At 45.1% G+C, this 21,932-nt stretch overlaps 1 protein-coding gene across 1 annotated transcript in view; it reads right to left on the reverse strand.

The window, feature by feature from the left end:
* GPC4 (glypican 4) overlaps nt 1–21,932 on the reverse strand; it is a 58,738-nt gene that overhangs the window by 14,104 nt on the left and 22,702 nt on the right. Inside the window, exon 3 of the mRNA XM_026848700.1 lies at nt 8,772–9,163. Coding sequence (XP_026704501.1) covers nt 8,772–9,163 — 392 coding nt within the window. The remainder of the gene's footprint in view (nt 1–8,771; nt 9,164–21,932) is intronic.

A 21,932-nucleotide genomic window follows, 5' to 3' on the forward strand; every position in this document is an offset into this window, starting at 1 on the left:
TTAAGTGTTAATTAGCCACACATGAAAATGGAAAATTAAGATGCAATCAGAGATACACTGACAAAATAGAAGCAGTCTCTGGTGTTTCAAGCACTGTGCTTCAGACTTCTTGTGAGGTGTTTATGAAGAGTGCTCTAAATAGCTTATGATCCAAGACTGTGCTGGAGGAAGAGAAACACACACACAGCCCCAAGGAAGAGAGAAGTTATTCAATACAAATGTCTGGAGATGTGGATGGCCTCCACATCTCATCTCCTGGAGATCTGGAAACAGACTTCATGGCAGAGAAGATGACGGGACTGAATGGAGATGAATCTATGTGAGGAAGACCACACGTACACCAAGGACCTTACTGTTGCAAAGCCCATCTCAGCACGTGGACTATGGAGAAACTGAACACGATCTTCTGGTACAAAAACTAGTTGGCAGCACATGAAACTAGAAGGCAACAGATTTTAATAAAAACAAACCAGAAAACAAAAAGCCCCACTACATAATCAGACTGGCTTTGCTAGTAACAGCAGCAGATTTTTAAAACCCCTTTTCTTATAAAAAGAGGTGACAGATAAAAATCCATTGTGCTTCTGACAACTCCAGAAAGATCAAGGTTTCTCTTCAGTAGGCAAGGAAACTGGTTAGAAAGAGAGAAGGACAATTTTCTGCAGCTGATGGAGCCCAGTGCTGAATTTTGGCTGGCCAGCATTGTTAATTCAGACATCACTTTACCCCTCTTCTGTCATCTTTACCCCTCTTTTGTCCGCAAAGAGCCTGTTTGGCTGAGCAAAAGGAGACTCAATGTAAAAAGCTGTTTGCAGTAGCAGGGGAAATCAGATTCAGACTCTTCAGAGAATATATACATATATATATATATATATATATTTCTATATATTTGGAAGGCGCAGCGGGAGCAGGAGCCTCAGCAGAAAGCTCCCTATTGGGACTGCGTGGCTTTAAAGCAGAGCTAGTTCAAACACTGGGAAGAGCTCAAGCAACAGAAACCAGCTAAATCAGATGATTTATAGTCAGAAAACTGAAAACAGACAAATGTAAAGGTATCATCTGCCATCCAGATGGTGCAGCCCTTGTATAACAAAAAAGTTGCGGGGCAGGGGAAGAGGGAACTAAATAACATCTCACACCCAGAGACAGAGCTCTGAAAGATGCCCCAGTTTAGTAGATTCTCTGATTTAAAAAAAAAAAAATCCCTATGTCACTTGATGGTAGGTGCCAGGACCTACACGCCTAGTCCTGAGGCTTATCAGCAAATACCGGCCATCCCAGCACTGCTGGGCCTCAGAGAAGTGCTCTGCATCCCCCTCAGGAAGAAAATAAGGAAAATGTTGACAGCACCAGCCAGGCACTAGAGGCGTTTGAAGTAGAACAAGAAGTAGGAGACTTCCCCAATCTTATCATGGAAAGCTGCAGCTTTATGAAAGGGATTGCATGGCAGCATGTTGCAAAAAACAAGTCACCCGCACAGCAGTGACCCAGGAGGCGCCTTCCCATCTTAGGTTCCTGGCTTGCCCCACGAGTGCCGAGTGGCTGCAATCCTGCAGCATTCCCCCGCTTTGATATTTCATAGGGCTTGATCTTTACAAATTCCAGCAGATGCAGGGGAAACTGAAGCCACTTCCCCGCGTTCCACAGCGGACAACATGGGGTGGTCACTTGGATTAGGTCCTTTTAACAAAGACCCAGGATGATTTTAAAAGCAAATGGGGTTTTGCTTCCTTCCCTTCAAGATTTGCGGCTCTAAGCCTTACACAGAGCTGAGCAGAGGGTGATGGCAAGACAAACCCAAGCCTGCAGTGACTGCCTAGCTGAGCTCTAACTAGCGAGGGACATAACCCACAGGGACACTGTTAAGTTTGCAGTACAGTTGCAAGTGAAGAGGAAGACAAAGGGGAAATTAATCAGTCTAGATCTGGCATTTTATGGTGTCAGAAAGCATCAGGAAGGCACAAGCAGAGATGACCTCTAAGAGAGAGTTTGGGGGAACATTATGAGCAATTACACCTCCTTACAACAGTGATAAATGCTTAACTGCTGCATATCACTGCAATGGGAACCTTAACCCCTGGCAAGGGGCCCGTACCCGGTCCAGACCAACTCTGGATCTGTCAGTGGGATGTGCCATATGTTGCACTGGCAATTCTTCACAAGCTTTTAATGTTCACTCTGCCACGCCAGGTGCAAGCTCTTAAACCACCATTGTATGTAACAGTAAACCCAGATATGCTTTGTTCTGGGGTTGTGTTTATCTTGGAAAGCAACACAAGTTCATTCAAGCTCTACTCTAGAATGACCCTCAAAACCAAATAATCTCCTCTCTAATAAAGCAGAGTCCCAAAGAAAGCTTTATTTGCTGAAGAGGATTTACTCTGGTAGATTTGAGCCCAGGTAGTAGTATGCTGTAGTGCACATACCCTGTAAAAGCTTCTAATAGAAGTAAATGCACTCCAACCCCTCTCTTTTATCTTGTGAAATTTATTTCCTTTCCATGGCGTTCCACGCCACTGCAGCAATCCATCACCCTGTGGTTTCATCATGTAAATTACAATTTGTCCATATCTATATGCTTTGTCAAACGTGAAGATTAAAAGCTGCTAACAGATGTGTTTTGGCACCAACCTTCACATTTGTATCAAACTTGCTCCTTAAAAATACAGATTTGCACACAAGCCACAAAAACTAAGTGAAAAGCAAACAATTCTGGGCTTAATTCAAATGTTTCGTATAATATTTGTTGAGATACACCCCCAACTGACATTGACTGGTGAAGATACCATCATGTTCTTGTAAAAATTACATGCTCTTGGTATAATAAGATCTAGGGGGGTTTGGTACCTTGTCATACTCATCCCATTTCACACTCTCATATAAGAAATGGTTTGCCTTATGTCCTTAGCCTTTCTCAACTCATTGGCAGTTGCATCTGGATACCACATCTGGTAGAAACTTCAACAAGTACACACCTATAAAGTGAAATCCCTTGTTAACAGCATACCACAAAGCCACCAAAACTCAAGATAAACCAATCCATGCAAGCAGATAAAGTTCAGAGAAGCAACTGGTTTCTCTTTTCCCCGTCCTTCCTGAGGCAAGGAATAGCTGAGGAAGGATGACAGAGCTCCAACCATGGATGGGTCCTGCAAGGAGCTCCCACCAGCTGCCAGACAGCCAGAGCCACATTTTATTCTCTCACTCTACCCTCAAGTTAACATTAAGAATGTTAATAACAACATTTAAAATCCTGTCAGCTTTAATAGCTATTTATAATAACACTGATAACTCAGGCTTTATTTTCCAAGCTTGCACAACAACAGCGTTGTCATGCCAGCAGCACAGCCACCAAAAAACATAAAAATCAAACGATTTGAAAATAAACGTAGTGAAGTTACTTTTGATTTATGCTCTACCTTCTTTAAAAAAACAACTGAATTAGTGTAATACTGGATAAGGAAGACTGAAAGAGTAACTTAGTGACACAGAAAGACGATTTCATGACTTCAAAAACTAACTCCGAAGCTGACTGAAGGCCTGTGGGATGCTTCAGGTGAGCAGCCAATTTAGATAAGTGAAGAGTCGTTGATTTTGGGGTCCAACATAACCTTACTTGCATTGTTTTTTCCTTCCCTCGGTGTTGTGCAAGAGCATCATCCTGGCACATGTCGGTCCAGACGTTCCGCTCACTGTGAAGCAGAGGATCACATGGACAGCTCTCGGTTTGCTTCTCCACCCCAAAAATTCCAATGAAAGTGTTTTGGAATTAATTATGCCTTTAACCAATTTTGCTGGCCTGGTGCTAGCACATGAATAATTTAGAAAGCATCTGGTTCAACCACAGATTTGGGCCTCCGAGGTCTTGCACAAGGGAGCACATTTAGGAGAAGTCCTTGGGAATCACACAGCTCCATGCCTCGTTGGTATTCACTACCCATGGCAGTGTCTGCTGCAGCTTTATCTTGTGCAAGGAAAAGTTCAAGAGTATATTTATGCTCTATTCCCTACTTAGAGCTTGCTTCTCAAGCCCCCTAGATGTGACATTGCCAGAAACAGCAGAGCTCCTGAGAATCACCCCCGCCAGTCACTCGACCTGTTCAGTCTTAACATGAATGTGTCAAAAGGGGAGCGCCGTGCGCCCATCTTCCCCGCTGGCACCCCCAGAACACACAGGGAAGAGGGGACCTCAGGGTGCCAAGTGGGCACTTCTTCCACCAAGTACTTACCAAGCAACACCAGGGTCAGCATCTCCTGCTCTTGGTGTCCTCAGGATCAATGTGCCTTTTAAACAAAGCTTGTTTTCCAAAGCACCTGCCTCTCCCCAACCCAGAAACACAGCAGATAATCAGGAGTGTTCCGTTTGCTTTAATGAGCAGAACAGCAAGAACATTTACCTTGGCAGTTACACCCAAAAACTTCCTTAAGTTATCCCTCACATTGTTTTCAAAATTAGCAGCAGAACCATGGCATAGGGGGAGGCAAAGAGAGAGAAAATGAGAAAAAAAAAATCCCACGGGACTGAAACACTCCTGGATGATGCCATCAGCTCCAAACCCACAGCTCCATCCACGCATGCTCTCAGCACGTTAAATCCATGATGATCGCTGCTTGAGCATGCTTTGAAGGCTATGCCTAGCGCAGACCCTCAAATGGCAGAAGCTGAGGCAGATGCAGCCACATTCTTGGCAGGTCTTCTCAGGGTCATCTTTGATGTGGAGAAGTGCTTGGTATTGTTTTCTGCATTGATGTTTGCCCTTAGCATGTGGAAAGCAACATCCTTGTACACGGCAACCCCTTGATCTGGCCCCATGGCTTGCAACTTGCTGCCTGGACAGCACTGCTTCTTGAGAGGTCCCTCTGAAACACTAAAAGGGCTCTTCGGTTATTCTGGCTGATCCTCGGTTGCCCATGAAGCAGCAGCATCTGGCCCCCATCACCTCTCAATATATGCAAGCAACGCATTTCATTTCTGTCACTTCCCTGGGCGGATTTGCTCTTGCCTGAAGGCTGCCCAGCTTCCTTGGATACAGGAACATGAACTTCTTCCTGAAGGAGGATTAAGGTCACATTTCCCTTAAGTCAAACCAAGAGCAAAGACTGCATGAAGGAAGACTGGACATACGCTCTCTAACTAAAGTTTTAGATCCTCAAATGGTAATTACAAGGGGCACATATCTGTGGAGAGATGGTGATGCAAACGCAGGGATTTGGTGTCATGTGATTACATGCTTTGTCCTTCATGCCCCTCCACTGCTGACCTCCAGCCAGACCTCCTGTCTCAGCCCTTGGGTCAAGCAGGCTCCTCCCAACCCTACAAAATGCTGTCAGGAGGCTCAGTCCTTGACTTCACCTTTTTCTTCCCCACAACGGGGACCTCCATCCCATACTGGTCACTGACCGTGCACTCAACAAGCCCCTGAGCATTTGCCCTCGAAGGCGTCATGACCCTCAAATGGCTGCAGGTTTAATTGCACATAAACTAATTAAGGGAACATCTCTGCAGCTTGAGAACTGCCCCGTTGCAGGTTCTCATCCTTTTTCAGTCACTCTGGGCTCTGGCTTGTATTTGCTCCCTTTTTCCACCCCTGGCTGGAGCAGGAAATGTCACTGCTGGCAGCAATTTAACCTGGCTGATTTTAATGCTTGTCCAGGGCTAAGTAGCAAGTGATTAGGGGATGGGCAGATTTCCATCTCCCGAAGGAGGGGGCAAGAAGGTCAGAGAAAGCACCAGGCATCAGCAGATGACAGAGGGAAGTGCTGGAGGCCCCCAGCCCCTGGCAGCCCAGTTCAGATGCAGGACATCTCTAGCAGGCAGAAACAGTATCCTGGGTTTTCTTCTTGGATCTGCTGTTCAGGTCGGGTCTTAAGAATTTTGTACTTTTTGGGTCCAAAGGAGGGATTTTGAGGGGTGAAGACTTGGGCATCAAAACTGTGGGTTTTAGACACAGTCTGAAAAAAGTCTGTGCTTTCTCTCAAATCCATGCAGTTTTCTCTCCTTTGTGTGTTCGGGCAGCAGCACACAGCTTCTGATCCATCCAAGGCTGAGTTAATTTTCTAGCATTCTGGCTCTGAAATCAAGCATACTTGCAGCTTTTCAATATTCTCTTTTTTTTTTTCCCCCCTTTACTCCCGAACTCATGCAAGAACAATACCTTTCTAAATGCATCTCCCTAGTGAAGATGTAAAAATATATAGGATCATTAAAGAGCCATCAAGGCCATTCTACTGTAAAGTGCTCTTTGCTCTCCTGATAGCACCCTGGGAAAGTAAAAAGCAGCTGGATCTTGCAGTAGTTTGTATTTCTCCTCCTGAGGATTTTCAATTAAAGATTTTTAACTTGCTTGTTACAAAACGCATTAAATGTAAACCTAGGTTGCATTACTTTGGACATTTTTTCATAAAGAAGAATAGAAGATTTATCCCTCAAGTTAATCCCTGGTATAAGCAGTCATCCCACTACAAGTCCTGAGTAAAAATAGTAAGGAAGAAAAATCAAGAGAGTCATTATATAGAGCTCAGCAAAGCTGGGCTAATCTATATGTAATGTGGGAAGCCCCAAAACACAACCACAGAGCAGCAGGCATAAAAACATCAGCTTTTAAACTTGCATATAGAATTTCCCATTGTGTCTTGCAGAAATGTGATGTTAGATTTCCACTGAATTAGATTAAAACACTACAGAAAAGATTACTATTCCTTCCAACTGCTGCAGCTAAAGCTTAAGGTATTCAGCAGCAGGGACTTTTGCTACCACTTTGAAAAGTCAATCTGTTGCAGGATTTCCAGTGCAGTTTGCAAAACCGAAGCGGAAGGTACAGTAACTGTGATCATCCACAGCACATGAGCTGTTTTTGCAGCTGAGTGGGTCTCTGGGTAACCTTCCACACTCGAGCAATTAATTCTAGAGTTGAAGGCAACTCTACACTCTAGGATCTTCAAAAGGGAAAGAGAAATCACAACGCCACCTCGGGTTCACGACTCTGATTCGTAACAGATGCGGGGACCATAGCCCCCACGGTCCCGTGTCAAGGCTGGAGACGTTTTGATGAATTCTGAGCAGATGGAGCATAAACACGATCTCTCATCCATGCACGTTTACTGCCTATCAAGTGATTGCACATTCCTGAAAACCGTACTGGGGCTTAGCGGACGGACCTCCCACCCAAATACTTCATCTGCACTCTCCAGCAGCGAAAAACCCATTCCTTGACCATAATATCTGCCACATAGCTGGAAACAAGAGCCACCAAATTTGAAACCCCAACCAAGAGATCGGCGGGCTTGGTCAGTGACCTGGCACAGAGAAACAATGCTTGGCCTCATCCAACACCAATCCTCCCTCCCAAACCTCCTTCCCACTGCAGGATGGCATCCCTGAGGATGGAGGATTTGTGGTCTCCTAAGAGGAACCCCACATATCACCCATGGAGCACCCACACTCAACCTCAGTGAGCAGCACGCAGACACATCTCACACAAGAGTCATGACTATTAAATGGGGATTCAAAGTGTCCAAGGACCTTAAACCTGCCACTGCTAACTTAAAACTTGGTCCTGGAGCCTGGATATATTAGTATGGTAACGCTTTCCTTGCTAATATTCTCTGCCCTATGCACACATTCAGGCTTATGGCAGGCTGTTTTTCCTTATTTCTCTTAAAGAAAAATTAACATGGAAGCAGATTTTTTTTTCTTTCCAGAGAGACAGTATTTTAATATTATCCCTGTAAGTCAAAGCAATTTGAATTATTATCTCACTTAACAATGCTGCTTTTGCTGCCTTCAGAATTACGTTCTGCTTCTCAGAGTACCTGAACAGCTATTCTTTTCTGGTTTAATTCTTTTTTTTTTTTTTTTTTTTTTTTTTTTTCCTGGCACTTAGGGTGATTCAAACTACTGCCTGCCCTTTCAGCCTGGTATTTTATTATTCCGTAACCAGGTAGAGAGGAAGTAAACCTCTCTCTGTCCGATTAAATGATTATACTAAATCTTCTATAGCCCACAGGAAATGAGCTGAGTTTGTTAAAAGGAAATCGCTAATATTTGTTATCTTACACAATCACTTTAAGGGGATTATTAACTACACCTGTTCCATATACAACTCGGGCTAAAATTAAAGACAAGTCTCACGTCAAAAGAAAAGTCACCCCAGTTAAACCACTCTGAAGTGGTTTATAAGAAGAGGGTGGTAAACATTTAAGTGACCAACACATCACATCTGTTTGATCTTCCAAAAAAGTGACTTTACCATACAAGTTTAAGGTCTAACTCATGCTGCATGTGTGGCACTAAGTACAACTGGCTCCTGCCCTGTGCATACGGCTCTGGCTTACTGTTATCATAAAAGTACTGTTTGCTCATCCTAACAGCCTCTCCCTATGCCTAGAAGCAAGGAGCAAATCATCAGCTGCTCCATAATAGATGCCTATAGCATCCATGACTCACTGTAATTTGAAGAAGATAGGTCATTACACAAGCAAACACGGTTATTTCCAGTGCAGAAGGTATTTAATTTCCTGCTCATTTTTCTTCCTGACAGGAGGACAGCATCACCCTGGGGAACGTCCCTGCTGCTGGGCTGCAGCACTGGATGGTGGTGTCTCCAGAACATGACTCTACCACACAACAACACAACCTACACAGATGAAGGTTGGTCCCACCTACACTCAACAACCACCAACACCTTTAGGTACCTAGTCAAGACAACAGGGAAAGATGTTACCCATCACAGGTCCATGGGATGTGGGAATAATCCCGAGACGGAACTCACCGCAGACACTTTGCTCACGACGTCCCTTGCAACAGCGAGGCCCTGCGCGAAGGTGCGGGCGGCCACGAACGCTCGCGTCACCTGTAGCTTGAGCTTCCGTGGCACATCCCCGAAGGGCTTCAGCTGCTCGGTGTACTTGCTGACACACTCAAGGTACTCGTCCGTGAAGTGGTACTGGGGGTTGACCAGCCGGAACATGCGCTCCAGCAAGCGTGCCCAGAATTCGTTGAGCATCTCCTCCAGGTTGACGTTACCACCCACATAGTACCGCTTCAGCTCCACAAAGAGGTCCTTGAACAGCTCTGAGTTCTGCATATACAAACGGCCGTACGTCCGCACAAACATGTCATTCAGTGACTTCTCAGCGTTTTCAAGAAGTTCTTTGAAGAACTCTAGAAAAGAGGAAGATAAGATATGGTAAACATGGGCACTGGGTTGTATATTCCCACACTTCTACAACCACTGTCAGTGATGAACTGGAAAATTCAGCACAATGAGACCATCCCCCACCAAATGAAATAGAAGGTTAAACAACTCCCTAAAAATTTTCAAACAATTTCTATCTCTCAAAATTTTTCATTACTCTTCATAAACCAATCTTCCCAACATCTCTCCAGATCAGAAGACTTGCATGGGTGAAATCTCTTCTGATGCAAATCTGAATACCATGACAAACATCAGCAAAATGGAGAAGAAAAAAAAAAAAAAAAAAAACCAAAACCAACCAACAAAAGCGCTAGTTTCTTTTGTTACCATTCAACCATCTTAAGTCCTTTCAAAGCACAAGACTATCAGAAAGTAAAAAAAAAAAAATGTGGGTTTTTTGTTAAACAGATGTTTTGCACAAATGAGTCTTTCTTTTCAGTTCTTGTCAATTCATTTTCTGAAATGATCATAAATTAAACTAGCCTCAAAACCCACAACTTTTACTGTATTTTAACAGTAAACTCCAAAATCCACCTGTAGGCTCTTTCTCCCATCTTGCAACTTTGTCAGCTCTCAGGACAGGGCCTGTCTCTAATTACCTAATTGGTCCTGATTGCAGACCAGGCTTCAGACATTTGTGGCAGTACCAAAAAAAAAAAAAAAAAAAAAAAATTTCAAACCACAGTTAAGCCAGAATTTGCTCAAAATTCAAGGGCTAATCACATGGCACAAGAATGACAAGAAATGTTTCCGTTGACAAAGGATGGAGGGGAGGACCCTTGGGTTTCATCACTTTTTAGAAGTAAATCCCCACTTCAGTTCACCCTCTGAGAGTACCAGACAGCCCAGTGCTGGAGAACGGCCACTGCCAAAGTGCCATCACTACATCCTGGCAGTGCCACAGGCATCTCTGAAGCTGACAAGAAGCTGACCTGATGATGTCTGGCATGTCAGATGCATCTGCCAGGTCAGTTTAAATAATATCCCCCGCCAAGACAGTGCCACCAAAGCCTTGGGACACAGGTCTAAGCAAAGACTACCCCACCACAAAGCCTCTGCCTCGGAGATTTGGTGTAGACAAGTTAAAATAAAATATAAAATAGGGGAGGGGTCCATTAAACCAAATGTATTTGGGCCATTCTGGAACAAAACTCCACACTACGTTGCCTTGGGAAGGAGCAAGGGACAGCAGGGGTAAGTGCCACCGGGACAAACCACCACGTGCGGGTGGTGCTCATGCCAGGCTGCTGCCCGTGTGCTCCGACCCCGCGGAGCACCCCAGCACCCCGGGGAGCGGGCGCAGCCTCTCCACTGCCATGCACAGCACAGGCGAGGAAGAGGATTATTTTATGCATGCCACCAGCAATTGAGGATTCTGACCTCTGTTTTTCTGTGACTCATATTCAATAAATATTTTTTAATAAAACATGCCTCTGTGGTTTTTTTTTTAATCCTCAAAGGAGTAATGTTTAGAGCCAGAAGTTGTTAGAAGGAAGGGGGGGAAATATTTTGGCCCAGTGTGAATTTAAACCTTGTTAAAACGTATTAAAAGTATGCTGAAGTTCAGATCTTCGTCTTCAAAGTGCTCCAGTACAAACAAAGCCTAACACAGAAAACATTTTCTGGAAAAACTGAAACATTCTTCGAGTTCCTGACGAACAAAGTCATGGGGCTCAGTGCCTGACATGGCTGTATATAATGCAGCCTCTTAGGAGCACAAGAGAAATGATCCAGGGAAGAAGAGATTGATTTCAAACACCCAACACGTCTTCTGTCCAATATCAGCAGGAACCTCCACTTTCGTTCCCATGACTGGCATTTCCTCTCCAGGAAGACTTTTTTCTGTTGAGTTTATACTATAGAGATTAGCTTGGTGTATATTAATTTCTAATACACTTAATCATTTTGAAGGCTCACTTCCTTCCTTTGCTCAGACCTTTTAGTACCACCAAATAAGTTGTTTATTTAAATACTTTTGTGCCAGGCACAAGAGCTGGCAGATGCATCAGCAAACTCTTCAAAAAGAATAAGATTTTGAAATTATATTGATGGGAAATCACTCACAGTCCCAACCATCAAAAGGAACCCAAAGCAATGTTTTAAGCCAGGAAAGTTATCTCAAGTAATATATCCATATTACCATAACCAATTTATTCTCCTGCCCAAACTCATTTCATTGGTTACACTCCAAAGTGGAAGTTGAATAAATTGTATCCAGGTTTTAAAGCACTTAATCTCTTAGCAATTTTTCATGTGGGTTAGAACCAGGTATGTTCATTAATTATCCTGAAAAAAAAAACCCAATCTAATTAGCAGCAAATACCTGTGCACCTGCAGTTTTCCAGCCAGAAGCTTTTCCTTGCCCAAAATAAAGGAAATGAAACCTTTCCACCAAAAGCAGCCACTTCTAAAACTCCAACAAAACACTGCTGAAGGAGGCACCACATATGTACAAAGCTGTTGTCTCTGGCTTGAGCGCCAGTCAGCATTTCCATAGGCAGAAAACACCCCATTCTCGTGCCACTTTCCAAATAAGAAGGGGAATAGGAGAGAGGAGGCTGCATGCCCACAGCAGAGTCAGCACCCACCCTCCCACCCAGCTAAGCTTCCCCGGCAGCACGCGCCTGCATCACCAAACCGCGCTGGATGGGATGCCCTGGTGACTGGGGCCAGGGGCTTGGCCCATGGGTGGCCTCGCTGGCACCTCAAAGCTCCCGGAGTGGGGATGAGGGGTGCCGAGCACGGCAGCAGGGATGGACACAGCAGTGGGATGTGCATGGCAACATCTTCCTCCACACAATGCACAGCACTCTTAACCTGGCCAGCAGCAAAGATTAAATGATATAGATATACAGATACTCTAGCTGTTGGCATACTATAAATCTGCATCCTCAGTTTCTGTCTCTCCATCGAGAAATCAGCTAAGCCACAGGAAAGAATATTAAGATTTCCTCTGTGCAAACCATGGGCACAGACATCTGCAACAAAGAGAAGAAAGGCCAAAAGTCCTTTTTTTGACTTAAACGCTAATCTGACTAGTAACTCCCTACATCTAATTAGATATTAATTCTCCCCTTCACAGAAACAAGCTGATTAGCAAACAACAACGTAACCCAGCATTAACCCTGCCACTACAAGAAGAAAAATGGCAGGTCCCTCTCTTACGTCTTGACTGTTTGCTGGGTAAAATAAATGACCACCTTTCATTTGTATTAGAAGTTGACTTGTTCTCAAACAAAGCAAACACACAAAGGCCTCGGTTGCTTATTTTACAGCACTGTAAAAGCACGTTTTACAGCTGTGTTGCAAGCAATCTGTACTCATTAAATTATCACTCTGACAAGTTTCCTGTGAAAAGCTGTCAAACACAAACACTTTTCACAGACGACAAATCATACTTTGCCTCCGAGACGCTGCTATCTGGAGGGATGGCAGGCTCTTTTTTCCCTCCAGTTATCTTGTTTAAACTCCCAGAACAAGGGCCGGCCCCTCTGTCGACAAACAGGCATAGGCACACACACAGCTGGGAAGGACTTCACAAACTGTCCCACGGGAGCAGTATGGGGCTTGAAGGTCTCCCTGGTTCTCCTAGCTAAGAGCAGAGCATGAAGAGATGTCTGGGTTACACAGAGAGGACAAACCACAGACAATGTGTTGGGTTGACATGGCTCAGCCAGCTATGGTCCAACCTGATACAGGAGCAAGTCCATATTTCACTGCTCATCCCATCTCAGCAAAGCCTTGCTAATGCAAAGTCATCTTGTCGCTTGGTAGATGCTCAGGAGGACAAGTGTAGGGGTGAGGGTACCAGCATTGCTGTCTGCAGAGCACAGCCAAGCTGCCCAGTGGGGCCAGAGACACAAAATCCTTCCTAATGCCAAGAATAAAGTTTAAAATTTGTCTGTATTGCAAAATAAATCCCGTGGACAGTACAGACTTTGATGCTCAAAGGAAGATGACATTTCCAATGCAATTAACTTTTAGAGATAGAAGAGGCAGTAATCTGCAGTCAGGCAATCTACAGCTCTGGGCTCTGTTTATTCTTTCAACACATTTGAATTTCAGGGTAGCATTTCAGTGCCCAACACTCGAAAAAAGCCTAGAGATGTCATGAAACTGCAAGAAAGACTGGATATGACATATCTGGTATTTCTGCAATAAAAGCCCTGGGGGGAAAAAAAAAATAAAAAAAGAAAGAAAAAGAACTATCTGCTTTTGAACAAACCCTTCCAAAAAGAGCACAGTGGGAAACAACCACAGTTACTTGGCAATTTCCTTTTTTGCAGGTAATAAGATGTATTACCCATTTGCAGCTTGAGGGCAGACCAGCCCTGCCAGTAACCCAGCAGAGGAGAGCACCGCACCTCCCCAAGGTGCTTCCACATGACATCAGTTTCCACTGCCAGAAAAATTCAGAAGAATCTTTCTTCCACATTATGGATACATGAGCTACTTGAAGAAACACAATCACTCCACCCACTGCGAGGCACACACGGGGCAAATCCCACCTCCAGACAACACATCCACTTCCTCGGATTTTTGTACCCACTATTTTTTTTCATCTTGGATTCATTGATCTTATCTGAAAATATTATTTTAAGTGAGGGATGCAACATTTTCCTATTCATCATGCTAACATTGTCAGATATATTAAGAGTGGGATTTTCATACAAAAGGGCTTTTGATGAGGAAAGCCTGCTGCTGTAGGACACACTCCTACCTAAATCAAAGGCATCTCCTGGAAATTAGATGAACACTTCAAAGGGGCATGTTCCCCTTTACCCACAGGCAGGTTTGGCATTTCCCTATGAACGCTGGTGACAAAGGAAGAAGTCTGAGCAGAACAGTCTGGCCAGAGCTGCCTCCTGCCACCACTGGCACCGGCTGCCCCTCTGCAGGAGCAAAGCACTGAGGTCCTCTGCCCCTCCAGCCATGCCCCAGGCAGGGAGCCCTCAGGGCTGAACCAACAGCTGACCACCATAGGAGTGGAGAGTTTTGCCTTGAATTTCCTGATCACATTTATTTCAGAGAATAATTTCACACACGACACCCCACTTGCTTCTTTTACAGCAACTGCAAAGAGTCAAACCATAAGTGATCCAGGGCTAAGCACCTAAAAAACCCCACATATTACAGAGCAGAGGAAACTTTAACTGCAGTGCAAAAAAGTCAGAGTCTTGTCCAAGAGCTCAGCAAAGCCATTGAACCAACGTGCTCTCTACAGATGCCCATCTGTTGGCCATGTTCAGGTGTGCTGGTGTCCTTCCAAAAGGAGACCAGAGCTACCACGCACCTTTCTGCTCCCAAAAGCTGACGGACATGCTACATTTCCCATGCTTAGATTAGAGCTGTGTTTTCAACTGGCCTTATTCTGTTTGAGGTTTCCAAATTAACTATGCAAACAGATACCAGGTAGACATGCAATTACTCAACACACCTTAAAAAACAAATAAAACTAGGCTCAAGCACGCAGAGGGAACATGCTGAATTTTTATGGGCACAATTAATTAGTTTCAGATAATTTGCTACCCAGCTTTTCAGGTATACTCTTAATATGTTGTCCAGATTATGATTAATTAAGGACCATCTGTCTTACCGAAACCTTTAATTTTCTTGTCTGTATAGACAATTATGCTTTCTAGTGTGTACAGGAGAACATTGCCACAAAGACATTAATTATATCTTCTCATAAAATGGTTTACACATAAAACATCCACAACAGCAAGATGGATTCCCAGACAAACACTCTTGCCCGAGCTGCGGCCCCAAAGGCTGCACCATCCCAGCGCCTTCACAGAGGTACATCTGTGGATGCAAACTCCACCCTGCAGCTGCTCCTACCATCCAGAGAAAAATTCAATCCGGACAGATAAAAGGAATTTGGAGGAAAAGAGACGAATGTTTCACAGCTCTTTTCACCTCGAAGGTGAAGCCATCCATAGCCATGCCACCTACTCCAAAGGAAAAAGAGATATTTTTTTTCTAAATGTGCCTCATTACTTTTAATATGCCTTCACTTCCTTTATTGCATATACTGCATTTGTAATTTCCACCAGGGAAAAACAAACCATAGCTTAACAACCTTTTTCCAGAAGTGTTGAGAAACCGATGAATACAGAGTGTTAACACATTTATTGAATATGAACTCAGGAAGGGCAGGGCAAATCCACAAGCTGTTTCTCTGTCCTGTTTTCAAACATGTGTTAGCACTTACCGACATGGGAAGAACTCTTCCACGGAGTTTGGAGAAGTACAGGCTTAAATCATGCCAGTGACACAGCAACAGCCCTGACATGTGAACCTTGGAGAGCTGGAAGGGACAACAAACATCTCCCCAGACTTTGCTTGATTGATGAAAAGTTTCAAGACAATAACAACAATTGGACTGCAGCTTCATAGGAAAAAAAAACAAAACCAACCCCAACAAAAAAACAACAACCCCCCCCCCCAAAAAACAGGATTACTATAAATTTTTGGTTTTAGAGGGCTCAAGAGCATAATCTTCATCTGTACCTTGGGGCTGGCAGAAGCCCAGAAGAGAACACACCACGCAAGACCACCACCATCACACTGAGACCAAGCTTGTTAAAAGAACAAGAAGCAACGAAGGAGGAGGAAAAAAGCAGCACGGAGATTGCTGTCTGTGATTCAAGAAGCAAACAGCAGCACATCACATCCTGCTGCATGTAGCAGTTGTCCCACAAATTAGCAAAGCAGTGACAGCAGAAATGCCCTTGTTCCCCTCTTGGTCCATCCTGCGCGGCTGCATCCCACACAGCAGGACAAGCTCAGACTTTGCAGCCTCCTTGTCCGTTTCCAGGGACCGTCACTGCTCACGCATCCCACTCGGGGTCAGCTCTAGAGGGTTTCCTCTTGCTGCTCCCATGCTGCCTCTTCCCTGAGCAGCAGGTCCTTCATTCCCAGCTCTTCCATCCTCCTCATGACCATGACCCAACAGCCATCTTCCCCAACAGACCTCTCTTGCTGCTTCTCCTTCTCCCTCCATTTGCTTGCTCTTCCCTCCACTCCTCCGCTATGTCTAATTTTTCACTGCACCCATTCCTCAATTTCAACTGACCTTTCAAGCACATCTATTATTTCTCAGCTGCTTTAGCCTGCTGACCCACGTCCACGCAGTACCAAGACACCAACTTCCCACCCCAACCAGCAAAAATCACCTGCAAAAACAACTCCTTCAGGTTGCCTCCTGCATACCCCCAATTCAGAGCTTTCTGGGACACTCACTAAGGTATTCACACATACGTATTCTCCCCAGCCTCCCTTCCTACTGCTGTTGAAGAGCCTGAAGAGGGCTTGTGCTGCTGAACAGTCGGGATGGCTTTCTTGCTCCCGTTACCTCAGTTCCCCTCATCTTGTTCTATTTGCATGGAGAGCTCTTCCAGATAGGGACACCGCTCTTATTTGTTCATCCAGCATGCAAATGGCTGGACACTAAGACATTACAGCACATTTAACACTAACAAAATAGCTCCAGCTCTGTGCCAGGGGAACATCACAGCCCCAAGCTTATCACAAGACCCCAAAACACCACCAACTCAACCGGCATCCAGGGGAGCAGTTCCCAGGACTATGCAAGCAATCTGAGCCTGCACATGAGCTAGGTGGCTCCTTTGTCCAGGAAAGAGGAAGAGAGAGTTAATTTTAAACAGACAAACAATAGCTCATTGACTGGTTGACAGCAATTAGTAACCAGAGAGCACCAGGCACGTTTCCTGTAGCCAAGTATAAAGCCTGCTGCCCACTTCTTTGCTTTTGGGAAAAAACTAATAAAAGGGTAAGAGCAATTTACCTGTGATCTTAACAGCAGAACTGCTTGGACCTGAGATGGCAGAAGACTGATCCCTCCCAGACCATACACAAAGCTCTTTTGCACATTTTGCTCCATTTAAAAAAAAAAAAAAATAATCTAATTTTGGATTTGGTGGGGTTTTTTGTTGGTTTTGGTGGGTTTGGGTTGGGGTTTTTTTGATAGTTCCCCCCTCAAACTACAGGGCAGGAGCCTCCCTGGTTCTGAAATCTCCTTCTGAGCTAACTTGACCCCAGGATCTTTCTGAGCCTCCCAAAACAGAGGTCTGGTCCCTGCAACTGTCAACCAAGAATCGCCCTTCTCAACGGACAAGACTAAAAAGCACAGCTGCTAATGTACCTCCTTAAAAATCTCCAGATGGAGAGGAGCCAGTTACATGAAAACAAAGAATAAACTTCCAAGGTACAGACAGCAGACAATTTGTTTCATTACTGTTGCAGTGAGTGGGAAAACACAAACAAAAGCCCACAAGTGGGACTTTCTAAAGGAATTGTGTTGGTGTTGCTCCCTCCTCCTCCTAAATCACTCCAACCCTACCCTGGGTAACCACAGGTCCAAAACAAAGTCTGAAGGACTGGCTCTCAGCAACTGCTTCTGCAAAATTTAAGGGATCTTCCTACCCTTTTCTGTCCTCATTGGTATGAGGTTTGGTGTCATCCCTTACTGGAAGGGGAAGAATGAGGCTGTGCCTTCATCTAGATGTGAGTGGCAGCAGATAGACAAAACCACTCTATTACCTTTATGTTAATGATACAGCCGTCATCAGCACATTCACCGGAGGATGGGCTGTAATGGTAGAGCTCTCTCCACCATACAGATTTATTCAGAAGCACAAACACCATGCAGCTGTGGCACAGCAAGCATCAAAGGTCCACCAGGTCTCTGCTCCCAGTGCTGCTGCTGTGCCACAACACCTGGAGCTGCCTCCTGCAGAGATAAATGCACCAGCAGCCAGGACTAACCCCACAGTCCTGAGTGCCATGGCCACGGGCAGGCCCTGGGCACAGGAGCAGGATGAGGTCCCGGGTCTCTGCTCCTGCAGGCTGTTTCCATTAAGTTACTCCAAAAGAGTTAATGCGAGATGAAGGTCCCCAAAGGGCAGTTATTTTGGTAAGGCGGAGCACCCCGATGGTCTGCCAAATTCTAACTATAGGAGCAGTAGGCTGGCACCTACAGGGCTCATCTTTCACCTTTTGCTTCCACACTGGAGGAGCAGAGAAGAAACCACCAAAAGCTTTCTCTTGTTTCTTCTGCCTCATTCCCAGCCATGCATCCCACTGTCCCAGCACACCTCCCTCTAACTTCTACCTGGAGACAGTGGCTGGAAGCCAAGGGTTGTCTGAACAACACAAACTAAATTCAGAAACGAGATTCTAGGGGCTTTTGCCCAGTTTCAGAGTTTGGAAAGTATTTGGCCAACACTCCATCCTCCACAAGTAGTCACTCAGACTGTCACAGGCCAGTTACGAGAAGTAATTCACGCACCCAGGAGTAACACAGGGCTCACACTAGAGGATCAAGGGCGCCCTGGGATGCTTCAGAGATGCATGGCACAACTGCACTTTATTTCTGTGGCTACTCTGCCCAACATAAACATGGAGCCCAATAAGCAGGGATCCCTCTTCATGCTCTCTGCCCAGTCCCTACGCAGCAGAGCAGTGGGTGCACCACAGTCTCTGGGACCCCTAGTTGGCTCCTCCTGCCTGGATTTGGTTTCTTTCCTCTCAATGTCCCAAAGGGGTTTCGTTTTACACTTCTGTATTTGTTTTATCTTAAACGCTAATGGAAAAGTCAGAGCAGATCAGAAACAAGACTCTCAGCATTTAATAGTCTCCCAGATGCTGGCTCAGGCTGTACCGTTTTGTAAAAATCCTTCTGTCACTTAGGCTCTGGGAACATCAAACCTACTGCCAGCCCAGCGTGGGGACAGACCATCTCACATTTGTCTCCTGTACATAGCATTCCTGTACAACAAGGGTTGCAGAAGCTTGCTTGCCTTCCCCTAAATCTGGAACACACAGAAGAAAGGGACAAGACTTGGTTTAAGTGCAACAGCAAAAGCACTTGTGAAATGCAGGGGCAGGAGAACAAGCAGCTGTTTGCTGGACTCAGCCCCACAGGGCAGAGGCTCAGCAGCCCCTCTGCTCACAGGGGCTCTGCCCCCACCAATCACTCTGCAATCAATCTACCAAAAAAAAAAAAAAAAAAAAATCTCCCCCCAGAAAAGCCTGGCACAACAGTTATGTCTTCCAAGAGATTCAGAAGGTGTCTTTAATAAGACAAAACTAAGAATATCTTATCTAGGAAGCAACAGAGCAGCGGAAACACTGAAGAGTTATGGGCTATGTCCTGTCCCTGCTCCAATTCCTCAAAACAGCTGAGCAATTTCCCTGAAGGACTGCTTGGCTAGCACAGAGCCTGGCGTGGAAAACTTTAGCCTGAAAGGGCAAAAGAGGTGAAAGTTCGAGTTTAATAAATGGGACCAAGCATTTATGCAGTCTTAATGTCACCATTAATCCTATTAATGTTATTAATCCCTGGGAGAGGGAAGGGGAGGGCACTAACTGCTGAAGATGAGAAGGCAAAGGGGATTTAACAAAAAAATAAAAAGGCGTGTGTGTGTGTGTGTGTGTGTGTGTGTGTTTTTTTAAAGCCCTGACTGCTATAGCTGCTTCTGTGGCATAAGAAATCACCATAGTTGGGACAGCTTTGCAGCTTTCCCATGGCTGTCCTTGTCACAGAGGGCGATGCTTGCATGGCCGGAGAGTCTCAGCCACTAATTTCTCAGTGAAGCCCATAAAAATATCTGAGATCACGTACGCTGGAAACAAAAGCAAATCTTTACCTCTAAAAATATCTAGTGATGGAGAATCTGACAACTCTCAAAGTATTTTATATTTTATCAAAAAAGCATTTCTCTTACTGCTGAAAATATATACTTTACCGCTACACTAGGATCAGGCTAATGGTTTAAATTACAAAAGGAGGGACCCCCAGGAGCATACATAGCTGTACTGTAAGCAAACATTTAGACAGAATATATAAGATATGCGACTCCGAAGCTCCAGTCTTCTCCCAGCGTCTGCAAACGGAACACGCACAGGAGGATCTGACGCTGTCACATTACGCATTAAGAACCAAAATGACTTCTGGTCAGCCCTTTGGGGACGGATAATCAGCAGCTTGTTCCATGCTCCCGATTAAGAGGAGATAATCCATTTCCGTACGGCTTTTGTGTCAGATCAGAGCAATTCTGGCAACAGTTCCAACAGCACACAGCGCTCCGGCAACAGCTGATGCAAACGCTCCAAAAGCCACAGGGCATCACAGCCTCCATCCAAAGGACGTGCCGCCACTTTTGACTGTCCTTTTGCAGTGGCAACTGCTGCAAAGGTCATCACATAACGGAGGCAGCTCGGGTTTGCCTCCCCTCTTGGACCTGAATGTCAAGGCTGAGAGATTAGCAGCCAGAGAACCTGCAACAAAGATTTCCAGAGAGCTGGAGGACATAGTTTGCTGCTTGAGCTGCATCCTGGAGTGGTATTTCATAGCACGGGGCTGTGTCACCCTGCAAGAGGAGCATTTGTCCCATTTGCCCGAAGACCAGCTAAGTGAAGTGAATTCAGTCTCTGCAATAACTCATCTTGCCTGCTCAGTCCCTCTACACAGCTGTAGCACTGAGGATTTCTTGTTTAACAGGAAGGTGCACAGTTCTTTTGTGTCAGCTTTATTTTCACTTGAATGGTTTTCCCTACTAGTAATAAGGCAGTCCTAAAGAGCTGCAAACACTAAAATCACAGCATGGGCCCAGGCAAAAGAGCAGCTCTGGAAGGGACCGTATGTCCTTCCAATCTCATCCCTAGAGGTCAGGACAAATATATAGGTCTTTATTGTCTCTCCTTCCCATAGTCTGGGCACGTTGCCTCAAAAAGTGTGGTAAGAATTACACTAGACAAGGAGAACTCAAATGCGCAAAGCAGAACTGACCACAGTTGATCTGATGACCAAACACCAGGACCAAAGGAAGGAAACCGCACCATACACAGCCAATCACTCAACAAGCTCTTAAACAAAACCACCACAATAGTCTAGGGTACAGTACTCCAGAATTTTTACAGAAGAGTCTAAAGACCTCAGACGGGAACTCCTCAACCTGTCCCAGCCACCAGCAAGAGTGCTGCTGAAGAAGGAGCATCTTGAGCCTCCAGTGACTGGGCTGGAGGGAGAGAGACAGTCATGATTAAAAGTCTTCCAGGAGGTAAATGGAGGACAGTAATAAATTAATCCCTGCTTCCACCCCAGGTAAGATTAAAAAATCCCTAAATCAGTTTTGGCTGCAAATGAAGATTTAGATCTGGTATTAGCAAACGCTCAAAGACGGGGCCATTATGTTTTGGAACAAGCTGAGGAGGTTGCTAATTCTCTTTTGTTAGTTTCGTACAGGGCAGAGAAACATCCCTCAGGAATGGGCTGGGCACAGTAAATCCAGCTTCCAGGAGCAGGATCACACCATCCCCTTCCAGATTTGCCTGTGAAAGAGTCCCAGGACTAAGATCAGGGTGAGAAGCAGCACAGCTCATGCTGTGAGGGGCTGATGGAAGAACCACGCAGCACAAACACATCAGCTCATACAGAGCTCCCTATCAAAGCTCACCCATTTTGAAGCCTCGTGCTTTGACAGGTATCCAGCTTAATATCCCCCCCACTATCATGAAGCCCTGCAGCCATCTCTCACCCTACAAACAGGCAGACACGCCTAGAAATACGTCTGCACCGCGTCAGGGATGCTAATATAGTGAACCATGCATGATCTTTTTTTTTTTTTTAAATGCAGCATCTCAAAAAGCCTTGTCGTTCATTTAAGGTGAAGCAGATGCTGTTCCTCTGGTCTCTTTGAAAGAGCTTAT

This window comes from Athene cunicularia, assembly GCF_003259725.1.
Source record: "Athene cunicularia isolate RWA chromosome 4 unlocalized genomic scaffold, athCun1 chr4_part3, whole genome shotgun sequence".
In the NCBI taxonomy this organism is placed as follows: domain Eukaryota; kingdom Metazoa; phylum Chordata; class Aves; order Strigiformes; family Strigidae; genus Athene; species Athene cunicularia.